At 39.1% G+C, this 19,586-nt stretch overlaps 1 protein-coding gene and 1 long non-coding RNA gene across 7 annotated transcripts; one reads left to right on the top strand and one right to left on the bottom strand.

Moving 5' to 3' along the window:
* Window positions 1-350: 350 nt before the first annotated feature.
* gei-4 (BZIP domain-containing protein) lies at window positions 351-10,839 on the bottom strand (the record flags this gene model as incomplete). 6 transcript variants are annotated; one of them, NM_064789.6, is made up of 9 exons in its annotated part: window positions 4,263-4,472; window positions 4,090-4,209; window positions 3,886-3,954; window positions 3,084-3,482; window positions 2,813-2,913; window positions 2,334-2,553; window positions 2,068-2,154; window positions 1,511-1,903; window positions 351-1,118 (listed from the first exon to the last, which is right to left on the bottom strand). In NM_064789.6, exons 1-9 carry the CDS (start codon window positions 4,443-4,445, stop codon window positions 984-986), a joined length of 1,707 nt encoding a protein of 568 aa, NP_497190.1. In that variant the 5' UTR covers window positions 4,446-4,472. The 6 variants fall into 6 exon arrangements, with proteins under 6 accessions (NP_497190.1, NP_001367960.1, NP_001370795.1 ...); NM_001384004.3 differs by lacking the exon at window positions 2,068-2,154 and adding an exon at window positions 10,708-10,839 and having other exon boundaries at window positions 352-1,127; NM_001393253.1 differs by lacking the exon at window positions 2,068-2,154 and adding an exon at window positions 10,708-10,739 and having other exon boundaries at window positions 352-1,118; window positions 2,813-2,928.
* On the top strand, window positions 8,267-11,447 carry linc-90. Its single transcript, NR_101779.1, has 2 exons — window positions 8,267-8,367; window positions 11,137-11,447. It is a non-coding gene; the product is annotated as a long non-coding RNA linc-90 (long non-coding RNA).
* Window positions 11,448-19,586: the final 8,139 nt, after the last annotated feature.

Raw genomic sequence — 19,586 nt, forward strand, 5'->3', positions numbered from 1 at the left:
ATGGAAAATTGAGGGATTTCCTCTCTTCCCAGTGCGAACAGCAAGAAAATTATTATTTTCCGCAAGAAATAGAATTTCGTATTAAATATTTACAACTGAATGCTCTTTTCATGGTTTATTGAGCTTTTTAATTGGATTTCTGGAGAAAATTGGTTGCCAAATATTTAGCAGACCCAACTTTGGTCTGCTAAATAATTTTTCTTGGGTCTGCTAAATATTTAGCAGACCCAATTTGGCTTGCCACGTGGCAAATATCGATTTTTTTCTATTACAATTTTTGTAAAAGAAAGTAGATAAACGCTGAAAAAAACACGCTAAAAAAAGGAATTTTCAAATCGGAAACTCAGGAATAAACTTCAATTTTTATTCTAATTAATCGTCAATATTCAAATTCGACGAAAATTTTCAGATTACCAAATATTTGGAAATTTGGAGAGGATTTTGTGTGGGAGAGGGATGGGGATAGAGTATAAGAATTTCGAGACGCAGGGTGAATATTTTCTTTAAAACAAGAAATGGGGGAAAAAAAGGATAATGTAAAAATAACATGGATTTTCAGGTAGTTCTAGATGGGGGTGGGTTTAAGGCAGATTTCACGGTAGCGCAGGGTTTGTTCGGATATTTGAGAGGAGGTTCTTGAGAATGAGAATATCTGGAAATTATTGGTAATGGGGGTTTCAGAAAAATGAAACAAAAAATTGGGTCACAGTGAAAATTAGAAATGGAAAGTTGAATAAAACGTTAAAAAATTAACAATTAAGAGGAAGAAAACTTATTTTTTGGGGCTTTTTTTGCAAACTTTTTTCAATTTTTAGTGGTTTTTTTTGTTGAATTTTTTGATTAAAAAAAGATAAAAAACTACGCGATTTTCAGTAAATAATACAGATGCAATTTTCAGAGGAAAGAAAAACAATGGACAAAGAAGAAGAAAAAAGAACAGAAAGAGAAGATTTGAAAAAAAAAGAACAGGAATTATTATATTATTAGGTTCTATAAGGATTGTTCAATATTTGTTGAGACTGTCCCTGCTGCTGCTGCTGGCCTTGTTGCTGTTGTCCCTGATTTTGGATAATCATGCCAGAAGTGTAGATGTTCTGAGGAATCGATTGGGACGACTGCTGAAAATCCTAAAGTTTGATTAGTTGGATGATTCTAGAATTGGGGAGATTTGAGTAAAAATCAATTTTTTTTTTGAAATTTGGGTCTGCTAAATATTTAGCATACCAACTTTGGGTCTGCTAAATATTTAGCAGACCAACTTTGGGTCTGCTAAATATTTAGCATACCCACTTTGGGTCTGCTAAATATTTAGCATACCCACTTTGGGTCTGCTAAATATTTAGCATACCCACTTTGGGTCTGCTAAATATTTAGCATACCAACTTCGGGCCTGCTAAATATTTAGCATACCAACTTTGGGTCTGCTAAATAGTTAGCATACCCAACCTCGAGTTTTATAGCAAAATTCCGCTCAAAAACTCATTTTTTCCTAGTTTTCATCGATATTCACCTGGTGTGACACCTGAATCTGCTGCTGTTGCATGTGTCCTTGATGGAGCACCTGGTGCTGTCCAATCCCATTGTTTCCCTGATTTCCAACCAACTGTTGGTGCTGTTGCTGACCATTCGAGATTATATAGGCCTGTGGCGGTGGTGTAACCGAGCGTGGCGTTCCCGACGACTGATTCGCGCGTTGTCGGAGAAGGATCTGCTGAGCGTGCTGTGTGCGCTTGACGACGTCACGTTCCAACGAGGAGAGAGCGTCCATATCGTCCTTTTTGGCGGGGGTGCCGGTGCCCATTGTGATGGTTCCAGAGGATCCGACGGCCATCTGTCCGGCGCTGATCATGTCGTCCATCTCGTTGCGACGACGCTTTGGAGTGTAGCGTTTTTGATTGTACGACTGAAAAATTAAAAATTAAAATGTTTTTTTTTTTTTTGAAATTTTGTTTTTCGAAAACACACATGCGCAAAGCCTACACACAACAAGCATTCTCATTCTCAATTTCAGTATCCAAAATTCAAAAAAAAGAAGAAGAAAAATAAAAGAAAAAAGGTTTCACTAACGTCTCCGAGATCGAGATCATGGTCGATTTGCGTGTCAGATTGCTCATGAGAGGGCCAAGACTCTTCTTTCGGTTCTTGTTTCGCGACCTACAACAAAATTTAGGAGTCTGAGATCTCGGAGAGTTGGGGAAGAAACCCGGGGTTTTTTTTTGGATTCGCTAGCGCAAATTTTCAAATTTTTCGTGCTCAAAAATAACTAAAAGTCATCGCAAGACCCTCTCTGTCTCTCGTTGGTGATTGATTAGTTGTAGCAAAAATATATTCACCTTTCTCTGATCAGGCGTCATTCGCTGGTAGCGAAGACGTGCCGCTTCGGCTCGTTTCGCGTTTCGGACCACAATCTGCTGAGCACGATCCAGTGCTTCTCCGTTGATACGGCCTATAGGCATGGCGAGCAGCATCTCTTCTTCCATACGACGGCGGCGGAACGCTTCTGTCCTTCGTTGATTGTAGACGCGCTTCTCGTCATCGTTCATTCGATGGTATCTGGAAATTTGGAGGTTTTTTGATCGAAAATGTGTGGAAACTCAGGTGAATTTCGCAATTGTTGGGTCTGCTAAATATTTAGCAGACCAAAGATGGGTATGCTAAATATTTAGCAGACCCAAATAAATATTTAGCAGACCAAAGTTGGGTATGCTAAATATTTAGCAGACCCATTCTGAATATTTAGCAGACCCAAGTTTGGTATGGTAAATATTTAGCAGACCCAAGCTATTCTGATTCCCCCGAATCTCTTCCTTACCGTTGACGAGCCGCCTCCGCTTTTTTCGCATTCTGCGTCTTGATGTGCAACCGGACAGCCTCGTCGTCCTTCTGTGGATCTCCTGTAGCCATTCCACATGCCTGAAACTCCGATTTCTGGAATGTTACGTCACGGTAGCAGCGGAAAAATTACAAATTTTGTGTGTTAGGGAGGAGAGATTTTACCAAAAATAGATTTTCACCCAATTAAATTTTCCTCTTCTCCGCTAATTTTCCAGATTTTCTGCTAGAATTCAATGTTCTATATTCACCTTAATCGCGCTCATCGCGTTCTGCATCTGCCGCATACGTCTCCGCGTATTGTGCGCCCGGCGCTCTTCCGGCGTCATTCTAGCGTAACGTGTACGGGCGGCCTCTGCCCACTTGGCCCGCATTCTCTTCTCTCTGAGCTGTTCGGTGATGTCCGGATCCTCTTGAATGTCATTTGTCTCCCGCAAAATCGATTCGAGCTCCTCCATCTCCTTCTCACGTTGCCGTTTTCGCTTCTGCGCCAACGTTCTTTTCAGGTTTAACTCTCGTTTCTCTTCGTTTGATAGTCGGTGATAACGCATTCGGGCGGCTTCTGCCTGTCGCGCCTTCTTTACTCGATCCTTCTCGCCTTTGTCGGGTGACGAGGAGAGTTTAACATTCATTCCTTCTACTTGTAGGTCCTGAAATGTTTCTGAGGTGTGCTCGGTGAGTTCGCTGCGTGATTTCATTCAATTCGTGTTTTCAGTGTGTTGAAACTTAAAATTCGCATTAAAACTCGAGAAATGGACAAATTCTGCTCGATTTCGCATCTTGGGTCTGCTAAATATTTAGCATACCCAACTTGGGCCTGCTAAATATTTAGCATACCCACCTTTGGTCTGCTAATTATTTAGCAGACCATAGTTGCAAAACTAAGCAAGTTCCAGTAACTTATCGACTTTTTGAGCAAATTTTTTGAAAAATCCGCTCAAATGCGAAAATCCACGCGGATTTCGAGCTGCAAAATTCAAAATTCCTTGAAAAAATCACTGAATAACACGAAATTCTCCCCAAAAAAAAACAAAGAAAAAACAACGAATTTACCACATCTCCTACTTTCAACTGAGGTATTTGTTGATTGTATGATCCAACTGATTGTTGTATTGAAGACATCTATAAAATAAATCACGATTCACAAACACAACCACAATTACGATAGAATTTACGGTAAAAAATGAGGAAAATCGAGATTTTTCGAGATTTCCGCCATTTTTTTAAGCCAAATCGCACGATTTTTACGATTTTTACCTGAACTGGCTGCTGATTATTCCACGACGTTGATGTTGAAGGTGTCGTACTGTCGATAAAATAAGCGTCAAGCATATTAACTAAACTCTTCTCTTCTCCCATCCGCCGCTGAGGTGTTTGCTGAAATTAAATAAAATTGAACATTTTCACTCGATTTCCTGAAAATCCCCTACCGTCACTGAATTAGGTATAAAAGTTGCGGAATTAGAGGAATGAAAATTGTTCGCATTTGAATTTGAATACGTCGTCGGCTGATAGGAGTTCTGTTGAAATTGCGATATTCCGTGTAGCTGCTGATTTTGATTACCGCCCGAGCGGGGATCCGAACTGTATGTGTATTGTATATTCTGCTGCATTTTTTATTATTTTTTGTGTTTCCGAGCCTGAAAAAATTGGAATTTTAGGTTTTTAAGCTAGTTTCCGATGAGAATTGCGATTTAATAAGGATATAATTGTGCTGGAAACAATTTTAATCACTTGAAAAATTAATTTTTTGAAGAAAAACCAAGGAAAACCAGGAAAACCAAAGAAAAATAAGAAATTAAATGGAGAAAGTGAGAAAAATAGAGAAGCAGATAAGTTTCGAATTCAAATTTGCCGGAGTGTCACTGGAGCGCACTTGCCTCCTTCTCAATTTTTCGAATTTCATAAGACTAGAATAATGAAAACACTGCTTAAAATGACTGGAACAAAAGAAGAATACATGAATTTTGATTGAAAAATTGAAAAATAAAATTGAAAACAACGTATCTCACTGCAAAAGCTTAAAAAATTCTTATTATAGTCCCAGCATGTACTAATTTCGACGGAATTGCGCCAAATTTTCACTGATCCACGTGGAATTTTCTGAATTTTACTGAAAATGCAAAAATCTTAGTTTCTTTTCGTGTTGGAGCTGTGTGCACAGGTGCCCAGGTGCACTGCTTGAACATGGTGGCCGTGAAAGAGAAAACTCGGTCAGTCCCTCTAAATCCTGCGGAAAAGGTCCTGCTGATCCACTTTTAAGCTAGTTTCAGCAAATCCAGAGGTATTTTGGGTTCCAGAGGCAGAGTTAGCATTCTAGAAGAGCAATGAATTTTGGTGGCCGACCTTTTATATCCGCGGTCCCCACGAAAAAGTCTCAGAGTGTCTCATTTCGGTTTGATCTGCGTAGATCTACAAAAAATGCCGGAGTTGAGGCGCAGAGTTCTCAACTGATTTTGCATGGTTAAGAACTTGCTGACGTCACATTTTTATGGGCCAAAAATTTCCGCATTTTTTTGTAGATCAAACCATAGTAGGACAGCCTGACACCACGAGGGCCCCGTATCCAAGTACCTGAGCCTAAAGCCTAATGTAATGGTTCTAATACCGTCTTCCAATTCCTATCGCTGTGGGTTCTCTGAAAATCCCTCCGAATTTTCCCATTTCACGGCCAAGGCATCAAATCCAACCTGTACCTCTCCGTTTCAAGTCGATTTTTAGAATTCAAATTTGTCCTCTTCGCGCCTAAACCGCCCATGCTCTTCCCATCATCACTGTTAACCACACTATTTTGTTGCCTGCCTGCCTTCTGTCTCTGCGCTCCCAAAATCAGCGGAAAAGAGTGTGTGATGGCGGATGGATGCGGTTGGGGATGGTAAGAAGAAGAAGAAGTGTAGGGAGATGAAGGGAACAAGACGGGGGGCAAAAAGTAGTAGTAGTAGAAGAGGAAGAAGACTAAGAGAAAACGAAACATATACACAAAAGAAGAGGACGATTTGGGGCGCATAGGACGAGAGGGAGGAGAGATTGGAGACGGGCGGGGCATTGTGTACGAGGGGAGGCCGACCGCGACGCGGAGACGCGTTGCACACTCGCATACACAATGCGCGCTGCGGAGAGTCCAAACATCACTAGACACTGTGCCGAGTGGCGGAGATCACGAGACACCCGGCACGAGAGAGCGCGCCCGTCGTGGAGTGTGTGTGCTTAGAGGCCGTGACGACAGCGTATCGATTGTGGAGAGTGCGTGGAGGAGTGCCGAATGAATGGGTAACGTGATGCGGAGAGAAAGATGGGGAGAGATGGATCGGAGGGTGCGGCAGACTCGAAAACAAGAGAGGCGAATGACGGCCGACAATAACTCTCAGGCACTCTCAGTGAGGAAAGAAGAAGGAGAAGAAGCACAGGAGATAGTATAAGGAGAGGAAGAGGAGCAGAACTTGGCTTCTACCGTATTCAGAGGCTATGATATCAGGCCTCTTGGGTCTGTTAAAATAGAGAACCCAGGCCTTAGAAAAGCTTGAAAGTTGTTGGGGCTCTCCAGTAGTCCTGGATATACCATGTGGAATCAGACTAGAATGGAGCTCAGGCTATCCTTGAGGCACTAGGAACTTCTGGAAATTCTGAACACTGAGAATTTTGCCTAGGCTTCTACCGTATTCAGATGCCATGAAATTAGACCTCTATCAGACCTCTAATTGGGCTTTGGTCTGTTAAATAGGGGCCTATCGGGGAACCCAGGCCTTAGAAAAGCTTGAAAGTTGTTGTAACTACCGGGGTATTCTTGGATATTCCAAGTGGAATCAGACTATAATGGAGCTTAGATTATTTTTTATTTTGCGTCTCTGAAATAGATAGCTCAACCTGTAAAGAATTCGCTGAAAGTCAAAAAGTTCCCACGAAGCCACTCGAAATTTCGCCAGGCCCCTGAAAATCGTTTTCTCGGTGAACAAGATCTAGGACTCTTGCCTATCCTCTCTGCAATTGGCTCTAACCTCTTGCCAAAGTTCGGCCCAAAAATATTAGCTTGGATCAAAAGATGCCTAAACTTGGGCAAACGTTAGGCAAGACTTTGTCAAAAATTTGGATTCAGGCTTTACCAAAGTTTCACCCAACTCTTGCCTAACTTTGGTCCAAGTTTGAAACAAAACAAGAAAAGTTTGGGCCAAAGATAGGCAAGAGTTCGGTGAAATTCGGGTCAAACTTTGGCCTGAATCCAATTTTGACAAAGTCTTGCCTGACTTTTGCCCAAGCTTAGGCATCTTTTGATCCAAGTTAATATTTTTGGGCTAAACTTGGGCATGAAGCCAGAACCAAATACCGAGCTGTGAAAGTCCTTTTGGAATTTTCCTAGTAAGTACTTACTAACTTTGTATAAAGTTTTTTTACTTTAAAAAAACGAAACCTCGTGTATTTTTTCTAGCACTTAAGTTTATTAGCTTGCACTTGTGTAAATTTTGTTCCAGGTCAATTTTCGCTGTGCAGCCGTGAATAGAGAAAACTCGGCCACTGATGAAATCAGATAGGCAAGTTTCAAAAACTAGGCCACGACGAAATTATTTCAAAGTCACAAGGTTAGGTTTCCCGGCTGAAATTATTCCAGATGCACCAACTCCCTAGATCACGTGGTGCCAGGCTGCCCCATTACGGCTTGGTCTACAAAAAATGCGGGAATTTTCCTCAGGAAAATGTGACTTAAGCACGCTCTAAACCATGCAAAATTGAGAGTTGAGCGCTCTGCGTGTGTCTGCTCCCGCATTTTTGTAGATCTACGTAGATCAAGCCAAAATGAAACACTCTGACACCACGTGTATTTAGGTTCTACCGTAGACGATGATTTGAGCTTTTATTTTACTATTTCTGCAGGTTCTGAGCCAAGAAATCAAGAACCTACAGCTCTGGTTAACTTTGAACCGAGACTGGTGAACTGCAACACAATGTACTCCGGCACTTCCGTAACCACCAGTGCACCTTGAATTTTCTAGTCGATTTGATGAAAATTTGCTGAATTTTAGATCTGGAAATTTTGTCAGAATTGCCATTTTGAGCCGCTGTGCTCCAGGCCTTGCTAAGACATCCTGGATCCTTCTAGGCGAGTTCTTATTCCCAAAATTCCAATTTCTGACAGTTTCACAGCCTTATAGCTTCTCGCCCAGAATCTCAGCTTCTGCATTTTACAAGGAACCAATCAGTTGAGCTATTATCCCATTCTCCAAGATCTCCGAGTGTTTCTCCGGCTATTTTGTTGCTGCTGCTCGTGCCCTTCACACCTCTTAAAAGGGAAATTGGAGGGCTTCCCCTTAGCAACCAGAAAGCAAGAGGAAATTAAAATCCATGGAATTCTCTCTTTTTTTGTCGGTGGCAACCCCCCTCCTTCAAATATTACACACATACGTATACGCATTTAGGGAAGTGAAAGGAGAAAATTGAAGGACATTGGATGTTTTTAGTGGGGGATGGTGGAGAGAGAGAGAGAGAGAGAGAGAGAGAGAGAGAGAGAGAGAGAGAGAGAGAGAGAGTGAGAGAGAGAGAGTGGTTACGGTTCCTTGACAATTCTGTGACAATTTGGGAACGCTGGTTCCTGAGTCATCATCTCAGGTGATCGTGGCTGAAAACTTTAGTCGCTAAATGCCCTAAGCATCAGGACCAAAGCCTAACAAGAAACTAAGCCGAAGGACAGAAGCCTAAACCAATGGGAGCCGATTGAATGGCAGAAGCCTAAGAATCTAAGCCACATGCCCCAGTCTCAGGGCCAAAGTCTAAGGAACTAAGCACAAGAAAATTAGAGTAAAGCATGTTGTCAATTTACAAACCTCCAAGTTCTGGCACTTTCAACTTTTGACTCAAAGCTCCAACCTGCTCAAGGTGCTGCTTTCACAGCCCTCCCCCAAGAGTAGATCAAAAGATAAAATCCTCAGAACTAGTATTATAAAATACATGTCCGATAGAGAAGCCTAACAATGACCTAAGCCGAAGGATAGAAGCCTAAGGGCCTACGCATCAGGTCCAAAGCCTACGGAACAAAGCCTATGGGCACCGGCCGAATGACAGGAGCCTATGGATCTAAGCCAATCACCCTAAACCTCATGCCGTCTCAGGATCTAAGCCCAAAGCAAACTCGAGGAAAACATGTTGTCAATTTACAAACCACCAAGTTCTGACACTTTCAACTTTTGACTCAAAGCTCCAAGCTGCTTCAGGTACTGCTTTCACTGACCAGCCCTCCCTCAATAGTAGATCAAAAGATAAACTAATAGTATGTCTACATATCCGTTAGATTAGCTGTTCTTTATGGATTTTCCAAAGATTTTGCTCCAAGAAATGAATGCTGGTGAGATATTTCATCACACGTTGTTGTCACTTATTAATTATACTAATGGAGAGGTAGTTGGGAATTCCCCGGAGGCCTGTGGAAAAGTGCAACAGAGGGAGACATGTTAATAAAACATTTTGACATCTAACGTCATCTAATTTACCTGGAAATCAGCATGACGTCATGTCATTTTCCCGTTCTAATGTATCCTGAACTACTATAGCATATACATATGTCAAATTTTGCAAAATAATTTTTTTGGGGGATCTACCCGCTCAGTCAAGTTAATCCGAACTACAGAAAAAGTTCTAAAATACTAATTATAATAGTTATTATAGGAAGTTCTAAATTTTTATTCTAAAATATGAAGCTCACGTGGTGTCAGGATGTCTCATTGCGGTTTGATCTACAAAAAATGCGGGAATTTTTTTCCCCAGAAAAATGTGACGTCAGTACACTCTTAATCATGCAAAATCAATTTGCTTCTCTTCTCCCGCATTTCTCGAAGATCAAACCAAAATGAGGCACTTTAACACCACGTGGGAGCTCAGAATCAAACATTCTTTTTACAGAAACCCAGGCACCCAAGAACATTGTTAATTTGAGGAAATGACGTCATCATGTTCTGGAGCCACAAAATCTATATTCCAATAATTTCAGACTTTTTCCTGATTATTTTACTTCGTCGTGGAGTAGAAAGCTTCCCGCAAGCAGCTTAATAAAAATGACGTCATGATTTTTTTCTACATAGCAAGGTACTTTCCCATATACTTTGACGCTATTTTAACGTTTCTACATGTTGCACAATTTTCAAAGGGACTTTGACTTTACAACTTTAAGCAAAGAATTTCAGACTATTTGATTTCGCAAAAAAATCTTAGTTTCCCTTTGAGGACTCTATCTTATATGGCCTTAGAGATGCAAGCCGACAGGCTACCCAACTTTGCAAAATTTTTCCAATTCTCAGTTGTCTTGTAGAACTCCCAGTTCCCCTCCAGCCCGTTCCAAAATCGGTGGAATACCTTCCGGTCAAATAGCCCATTCAGCTTGAGTCCTAGTTGCTTTTACTAGCAACCATCAGAGCGAAAGTTATTCAGAAAAGGGTAACCGGCCTATTACAAGCCTCCTATTAGAGTTTTAGCTATTAAGTTCCAAGCCCGTCTTCCACCAGAGCACTTTTCCAGCACTGATGCTAGAATCTTAATTCAAAATAGTAGTATGTGCACTACGGAGCCCGAATTTTCTATATTCCTCTTCAGCTGGAGTCCTAGTCATTGCGACAAAGAGCCGTCCTATAGAAAACTACAAATTCTATATTGGCACCCATATCCCAGCTATCAAGTTACTGGTCCGATTCATGGCCAGTCTGAACCTGTAAAAAACTAACAATCGGCGGAGCCACCTAGAAAGAGCCCTGTACCGTACTTCACATCACATCTGAAAGGCTCATAGAGCCCCAACAAGTCCCAGCTCTGGGCTCTCCGCGCCCATGACTCCTCCGATAAATTCGCGTTCCGCGCTCTACCGCAACCAAACAATTTTTGTATCTGCGCCTACGGTACCTCTTCTTCTCCTCGACTACTTCTCTTGTCTTGTCTCCTTCCTTCTTCTCTTTGGCAATAAGAATAGTGGGATGTGAGACAGCAGACAGAATAGGACGGGTGCGACAACACGGAGGGTCTCCAGACCGGCAAAGAGTGAGCGAAAGAGCGGAGTAAGCGATGGGCGAGTGTCACACGACCAAATGTCTCGCGTCTCCTCGCCCCGCGTGCTCTCTCAGCGTTCTGCCTGTTTTGTGGCCTCGATTCTCCGTCGTTTGTTGGGCGTTGCGGGTGTCTGTTTACCCCGTCAAGCGGTGCTCTGTGTCTCTCCGCTCGGCACTATCTATGCCTCACTCTCCTACGCTTCGTCTCTCCAATTGCCCACTATTTCGCAATCGATTTTGCAGCGCGCCTGCGCTTAGACCGCCGGTCTTGTCTGACGACTCTAAGGGAGGCATCAATGAATACAAGGGAGGGAGGGTGAATTGTGGGGGACCAGGGGTAGAAAGTGCTTCTCAGTCACCTCTCTCTATCTATCTGTCTACGTTGTTCGTCGTCTGGGGTTCCAAGATAGAGAATATATGGGATGGAAAGGGGGACACATTTCATACCACAGACCGTATTCAACCATTCATCCACACCACATGCAGCGTCTTGGCTCTTTTTTCCCTGATTTTCTATGGTTGTTTTGAAATTTTCGATGGTTAAAATTTTTTCACGAGATTCGGACTTACGTTCTGACCAATCTCCAAAAAAATTTATTTTCACTCGATACTGAAGTTTCCAGAGAAAATAATATTCAGGGCACTTTTTCTGACACTGAGAAATTGATCTTTATGCAGTGAATTTTTTTTCCACATATACGACTTTAAAGGGAGGCGCATTTATGCGGAATGGTCTTGCCGCGCGTTTAGTCATCATTTTCAGCACTTTCTGTTCAAAATTCGCGTAGATCACATGTAGATCACAAAATATTTATCACGTATTTTGTATTTCCGTTGATTTTTCACAAATTAATTGTGATCTACGCGTGATCTACGCGTGATCTACGCGAGTTTTGAACAGAAACTGTTAAAAATGATGACTAACCGCGCGACAAGACCATCCCTCATGAATGCGCCTCCCTTTAAAGTCGTAGAAGTGGAAAAAAGCACTGTATTTATGTTGAAATCAGAGTTTAATTTTTTGCGTTTGGTGAGGTAAGTCAACTCACGTGGTGTCAGAGTGACTCTTTTCGGTTTGATCTACGTAGATCTACAAAAAAAGCGGGAAAAGAGACGTTTTCGAGTTTTCAACTGATTTCGCATGGTTAAGGCCAAAAATTTCCGCATTTTTTGTAGATCAAACCGTAATGGGACAGTCTGACGCCACGTGTCAACTTAGAATTAGATAGCTCAACTGAACGTGTTACCACTATTGTTTTTCATTTTGAAACACTAGAAAATGTAACCCAGATTTAGTTACATAGACTAAAAAAACCTTTTATAATACTACACGTTGTGTCAGAGTGTCCCATTTCGATTTGATCTACGTAGATCTAAAAAAAATGCGGGAGTTGAGACGCAGAATTCTCAACTGATTTTGCATGGTTAAGAAAGTGCTGACGTCACATGTTTTTGGGAAAAAAATTCCCGCATTTTTTATAGATCAAACCGTAATGGGACAGCCTAGCACCACGTGATACTAGTTAGTAACTACCGAATTATAATCTAAAAATCCAAACTGACCGCAAAAAACAAATTTAATACATAAACCTTTTGCAAGTTTCTAAAAAATGAGTTACGGGTTTTCAAAAATTTCAAAACTTATTTCCGAATAAAATTGTGACGTCACCCTCATTACGACACAATGAAACTCACGAGTGACGTCACTATTCCTCGCAAATCTCTTGCGGTTATTATAGGTCTTCGCATTTATTCTCAAATTTTTTTCTAAGGACCATCGAATATTGTTAAAATATCAAATTTATCTGGAAAACAGAAAATTTCAATTTTTTCCAGCAAAACTTTGAAGGTTCTGGGCAAAATTCACTCAGCTCAAAAATCGAACATTTTTTCACTTTTCACATTCTAGCCGATATTGATAATTGTTAGTTAGATTTTTTAAAAATTATGAAGACCTCAATTTTTCCAGATTTTTCAAATTTAGAATCCGATGTATTATAAATACCTCCCTATAAGGAAATATCAACTTAATATACGATATTTCTTCTTTGAGGACCACAGAAACACACGACTACCTCATTTTTCAAAAATTTGACGTCACGCATGTTTCTGAACAGAAATTTCAATGCAAAAAGGTTGTGACGTCACACTTGTAGGGGGTGCGACGTTCACCTGTATTCAGGTGGACCTTTCGTATTTTGACCTCTAAAAATTGCGGCAGCTGTTACACGGTACATACTGTGAGATTCTAGTGGAAAATTTGTGTGTCAATTTTCCAACTGTGAATTTTCAGATAATTTTCAGAACCGTACACCTGGAGCAAAAATGCGGCATTTTTTTTGCCCAACAAAAATGTGACGTCAGCACACGTTCTTAACTATGTCAAATCAGTTAAGAACTCTGCGTCTCTTCTCCTCCAATTCTCGTAGATCAAACCAAAATAAGACACTCTGACACCTGCGTGTTGTCCTGGAACCTTAAAAAACCAAAACTAATGACCTTCAAAATTTCTGGCCTCTACAGATATATTTCAGGACAAATACTAATACTATGTTTTTTATTGGCAATGCATCAATGTTCTTCAAAAAGTTGTGTATCAAAGGAAATGGTATCTTATCAATCATAAATGAACGTTGTTAAATTTGGGTACGGCTGATAACGGAGAAAAAAACGCAAATGGTGAAAACCTATGGTTACTGTATTTCCTGTTAGTACACTGTTACCTAACTGCAAAAAAACCAGAAGCAAAAAATTAAAATAAAAACCTCATCAGTGTCTAGTATTACCAAGTGTAAATTGTCAAAGCTTCCAAAATCTAAAAAATGTCAAAAAATATGCCGAATTGTGGTTCTACAGGTTATCCCATCAATTTCGGCGGAGAATCACCCAATTTTTTTCTATCAAATGAATTTTCAACTGCAGAACTATGAAAAAAACCGACTAAAAATAGATGAGCTAAAAAAATTAATTCCACATACAAATAACGGGTATCATGATACAAACAATTTGCAGCCGTTTTAATTTACAGGAGTTGTCAAAATGTTCCAAAAATTAACAACATGGATCTCAAAAAGTACCTAGATCTATTTCAAATATCCAGAAGCCCACTTGGTACCGGACGGGTCGCTGTCAATCTAACAATCTAGTCACAAGAAACTGAAATTTGCAACAAAAAACCATTGAAAAACCTTTCAGAAAAAGTAAAAATTTCCAAAACTTGTTAAAAAATCATTTTCCAATTTTTTTACTGTACCTTCTGAAATATGAAAATGTAAATTTCAAATCAAAGTAACTAAAATCTGCAATTTTTTTTTAATTTTTCGTTCGAAAACTCTATTAAAAATAATGCGTGAAAATTTGCACTTCATATTCAAAATTTAAGTTTTTAGATTAAAAATTTTTTTAGAGAATTTAAGAATTTCCAAGAACTTATTCAAGTGATGTTGCAAAACGTATTTACATGCAAGTATGACGTCACAACTGTATTAAAATACATGTTTTGATGTATTTTAATACAGTTGTGACGTAATTTTTACACACTTTTTCATTTTCCGACACTACGTGAATAACCTCATAATTCAAAATTCGGCTCAAAGGAACTTTCAGAAAGACTCTTAAAAATGTTGAAAAATTAGGACTACTGCAGGATTACTGTAGTTTAGGAAAATTGAGGGTATAGGGATTGGTGGTAGTAGATATATATGGTCGGAGTACAGTAGTAGGTAGTCCTGTAGGGGAACTGTAGTAGTCGGATAAATTAGAAATCAGATAATTTACTAAAACTATGTAGTTGATCATGGTTGTGACTGTTTACAGAGTGATTATAGTTTGAAGGCAAGACGTACAAAACTGATATATACCGGTCAAAGCAAAATTAACCTGGTCTATGAAATTATATTTGCAAAAAAAAAAGGTTTTTTTTGGAATGTATGCATTTCAGTATTCGTTAAGTGATTTTTCCGTTGTACAGCAATGATAAGAATTTTAAAAAATTGTAAAAAAAAACTAAATCGAATGAAAATAGTACTGTCCATAATATAGCCCCCTATGCAATTGGAAATATTTCAGAGATCAACTAGAACCTTCCACTGGTGCAATGAGCATTTGAAAGCGGGGTTTAAGTTTTACGGATAAATTATTTTTTGTTGAATATTTTTGCGTGCAACACCGTATTTTGGAAAATCCCAATTTATAATACTCACCATAATTTGAACCTTCGCAGCTGTGATTTAACATGATGTTCGCATAACCAGCAATTGATGATCGTACCAACCTGAAATTATAATTATTTTAATAGTCTATATTTTTAAATTTGCAGTAGCACTTCAATTCTGATAGGCCTGTCTTCAACTCAAATGTTTTTTTTTCAACCGCCCGTGTAAATATTTGAGAATTATACGAAATGTGAATAGAGAGGCATTTTCACACCAATTACTATGTGTAAACTATTTTTTCATAATCAACTATCCAAAAAAAAAAAAACATTCGCCTGCTTCACAACCGGAAGAAAAATTATTTTTTATGTGAAGACGGCTGGGAAGAGCAAATTTTATTACTAGCAAATTTTTCAATTGTGCAGGCAGAAATCGTGAAATCACATCTCCTTGATATTCGGTGAGCGGCAAATTCGGCAAATTTCAATTTCCAAATTTTCGGCTAATGACGATTTGACCAATTTGCAGAACACCTCTCTATGGGTTAGATAAGGGGTTGGCTGGGTACCGATTTTTTTCCGGAAAATCGGCAAATTGCCGGAATTGAAATTTTGGAGAAACCGGCAAATCTGCGAATTACCGATTTGCCGAATTTGCCGAAAAACGGCAATTGCCGAAATTTTTTGGCAAATTGTGGTTTTGCACATTTTTTTTGTTGGAAGTGTCAGAATAGCAGTTTCAATCGTTTTTAGTGTTTCCGTCTTATAAAAAATCCCTCTTAACATTACCGGCAAATTGATATCCGGCAAACGGCAAATCGGCAATTCGCCGGAATTGAAATTTGCCGGCAAATTGACAAATTGCCGGAATTGAATTTTTTTGGCAAGTCGGTAAATCGGCAATTTGTCGGGGTTGAAATTTCCGGCAAAGTGACAAATTGCCCGAATTGAATTTTTTTTTGGCAAATCGGAAAATTGACGATTTGCGAAATATGAAAATTTCTGGAAAATCGGCAAACCAGCAAATTGCCGAAATTGAAAATTTTTGGCAAATCGGCAATTCCGGTAATGCCGGTTTTGAAAACTTCCGGCAAATTGGCAATTCCGGTAATTGCCGGTTTTGAAAACTTCCGGCAAATCGGCAAACTGACAACTTGCCGGAATTTAAAATTTCCAGCAAATCGGCAAACCGACAGTGTGCCGGAATTTAAAATTTCCGGCAAATCGGCAAACCAGCAAGTTGCCGAAATTGAAAATTTCCGGCAAACCGGCACATCGGCTGGTTCCGGTGCCGTTTTTGATACAACTCGTAAAATCAGTTCATTTCTAGTTTGTGCCGTAATCAAAAATTGTCAACTGACAGATTGTTCTTCCAAATATCTCCTGCATCAAGCTGAAGAGCTTCCAGATTCCTAAAAGAGCACTTGAAGCAGCGACCCAATGTACTTTAGCCCCCTTCCTAATGATAGCTGTCAAGCATGAGTTGATGACAGAAACAGAGGAAGAGAAAAAGAAACAGCACAAAAAAGAGTGGAGGAAGCAAATCCAAGCGTATCCTCTAAGAAGATGTTTGCACTTCTTTTTCTGACGACATGCCCATCACTTGCTCCATGAGAGGGGCGCATCTTCTCTTTCTTCTCTCTATCTCTTTCCCTCCTCGACTTTCTTTTTTTTTGCTTTTTTCGGGGCGCACAGAATCAGTCATCATCTTTACTTATGCCTTTTCTTTTTGCTTGTTTTTGCTTTACTTCAGTAGTCACTTTCTAAATTTCTTCGGTTAACTAATCAGACTTTTCTCGCAGTTCAAGGATCAACCTGGTCTAGGCTAATTAGGCAGTAGGGCAGCTTCGTCATTCCTGTTTTTGCTTTTAAACACGTGTATTCAGCTCGACCAACGCCTGGAAAAATTTCAAAAACGGCGGCAAAAAATATTTGGATTCGCCAAGAGGAATTTCACCGCAGCGCGTGCAAAAATGTCTGCATTTGCGCGTGACGGTGTTTGCACAAATTACACCGAATGGTCGAGCTGAAAACACGTGTTAAACTTTGGTTTAGTTCAGGTTTAATTATACATGTGTCATTTGGAAGAAGACTTTTTATAAAGGCATAGGAAAGTTTTTACAAAAAAAATTGGAAATTTGGCCACAGAAGAGCACTTGGAATCGGCAAAAAGTCGATCTACAAGGTTTTCAGTTTATTTTTCCATTAAAAATATATTTTCGCAGGCTATCGGTGATTTTAAGTGTCTAACATAAAAATAATAAAACATTCTGAATGCTTTTTCGGATCTTTTTGGAATAATTCGTTTATTATTTTTATCAACCAACTTGAAGAACCCCGTTCAGGTGTTTTTCAAAAATTCTATTTTTAGAGCAATTTTGCAGCCCTGGAAAATATTGACAAGTCAATTCCAATCACTAAAATTCTGAGAAAATTTTAAATAACTTTGGAGCAATTTTGCTCGGGCTTGGAGTTTGAACTTTTTTTCAAATTTCAGATTAATTTTTTCAATATTTTGTAACTGAAGATATGTAGCAATAAGTTCTGGAAGTTTTTTTCGGTTTTTGTAGTACAGAATTCCTATTATTTTCAAGGTTTCTAGAGGTTATGGAAGCTTATCGGAAGCTTGTTATGAGAAAAACTTGATTATAGATACTTTAAAAAATAAAAACTTCCAAAAATTCAATGTTGGAGCAATTTTACAGACCTCGAAAGTATTGAAAAAAAAACGATCTGAAAATTTTGAGCCTGACCGTAAAACTGCTCCAAAGTTGAACTTTGGCTAAAGGCTAAAGATGGGCAAACATTTCTGGAAACTTTTCGGAATTTTGTCTTTTTGAGGGAAAAACAATAAATTTTCGAAAATTGCCATGAAAAGTTTTCAGATTAATTTTTTTGCGAATTTTTAGTCCAAACTGCTCCCTTTTGGCGGCAAATTGCCGGAATTTAAAATTTCCGGCAAATCGCCGATTTGCTGAACTTGCCGAAAATTTTCGGCAAAATGTGGTTTTGCACTTTTTTTTTTGGAAATTTCAGAATCGGCAATTTGCCAGAATTGAAAATTTCCGGCAATTTGTCGAACTTTTTTTTTTGTAATTTTTGTGAAATGTCACTAAATACAATTTTCAAGTTAATTTTTTTTTAGGTAAAACCTAAAAAATACACATATTTCCTTTTTCCGTCTCAAAATAGAAGAAAGCATAGATGAAAAAATATCTCAAGTTTCTCGTGTTTAGGTCAGAATTTCGTCTATTTTTAGCCTATTTTTTAAGATCAAATTCAACAGATTATAGACTAGAGCAGCAACTTTTAATCGCATCATTGCTCAGAACTTTGCTCTACAACCTCCCCCCTGACAAGTGTTTTTTTCTTTTCTGGGGGAATTAGTTCAAACTTTCTTCTACTTTTAGTTCTTGGTTTGGTCTTTGAAAAGTCTAAAAATAGGCTTACTTCTCGAGATACCAATCTTGCATCACAGTTTACGCAAAAAAAAACGCTCCTTGATCCGTGATTAGTAGGACTAGAAATCCAAAAACCAATACCAACAAAGATATGGACGAATAATTAAAAATTTTTCAATTTGGGTTCCGTAAACTTATAGTCTATAGGTCTAACTTAAGTCTATAAGTTTTTTAACTTAATTTAAAGTTATAGTATAGAACTGTGCTCAAGAAAATCCAGTTCAACTGTTAGAATTGTCTTTTACAACTGTTCATCTTCACACTAATTATATTAGGCCATTTCATCCAGAAATGTTTTTGGTCCTGGCCTTATTATTTTCATTAAAAAACATTTCAAACGTTTTTTGGGGAAAAATGTTAAAGGAGGACTAACGGTTCGGACAATTTTGAACTATATAACCCAAAATAGGCTCAAATGAACGAATTTCGCAATGGAAATTTTATAAAATCGTTTATGACGGTTCAAAATTTCAAAACAATTGCACTGATTTTAGCCAAAATCTCGAATTTTGTTATTAATGACCACCCTGTAAGAGCTATGTTCAAGACTACACCAAAATTTTTTTCGAAACAGTGTTATTATTTGGCCCACAGCCCGAGAAGTAGTACGAAATTTGTCTAATAACTAAACTCTCTAAAAAAAAATTAAGCCTTAAAATTTGAAATCTGAACACCAAAATGACCAAAAAAACTCTCTACTTTTTGTAGGTGAAGTTTTTTTCCATAACTCGCGTCCAAACGATGGCGGTAGAGATATGGAACAAAAAAAATCAATCGAGTATTTTTCCCCAAAAAGTCTTTGCAATGTTAAGCTTAAGCTAAGCCTCAGCCTAAAACTTAGCCTAACCCCAGAGCCTAAGACTAATCTCCAGCCTTAGCCTAGGCCTAGGTATAAGCCTACACCTAAGCCCATCCAAATTTGCAGACACGACCGACTAGGGTTGGTAGTTCAGAAGGTTCAGACTCACTATTTCCCACGGCTTAAGTCCTCTAGTATCCCATGTCACCGGATTTTTTCTCGTTTTTTAGTTTTTTTTTTTTTGAAGAAGCTAGAGGGGTCAAAAAGTTGTTCTTTTCGACGCCTCGAAACTTGCCAAAATCCAATCAGTGCCCGGCTTCTTC

This window comes from Caenorhabditis elegans, chromosome III (assembly GCF_000002985.6).
Source record: "Caenorhabditis elegans chromosome III".
Taxonomy (NCBI): domain Eukaryota; kingdom Metazoa; phylum Nematoda; class Chromadorea; order Rhabditida; family Rhabditidae; genus Caenorhabditis; species Caenorhabditis elegans.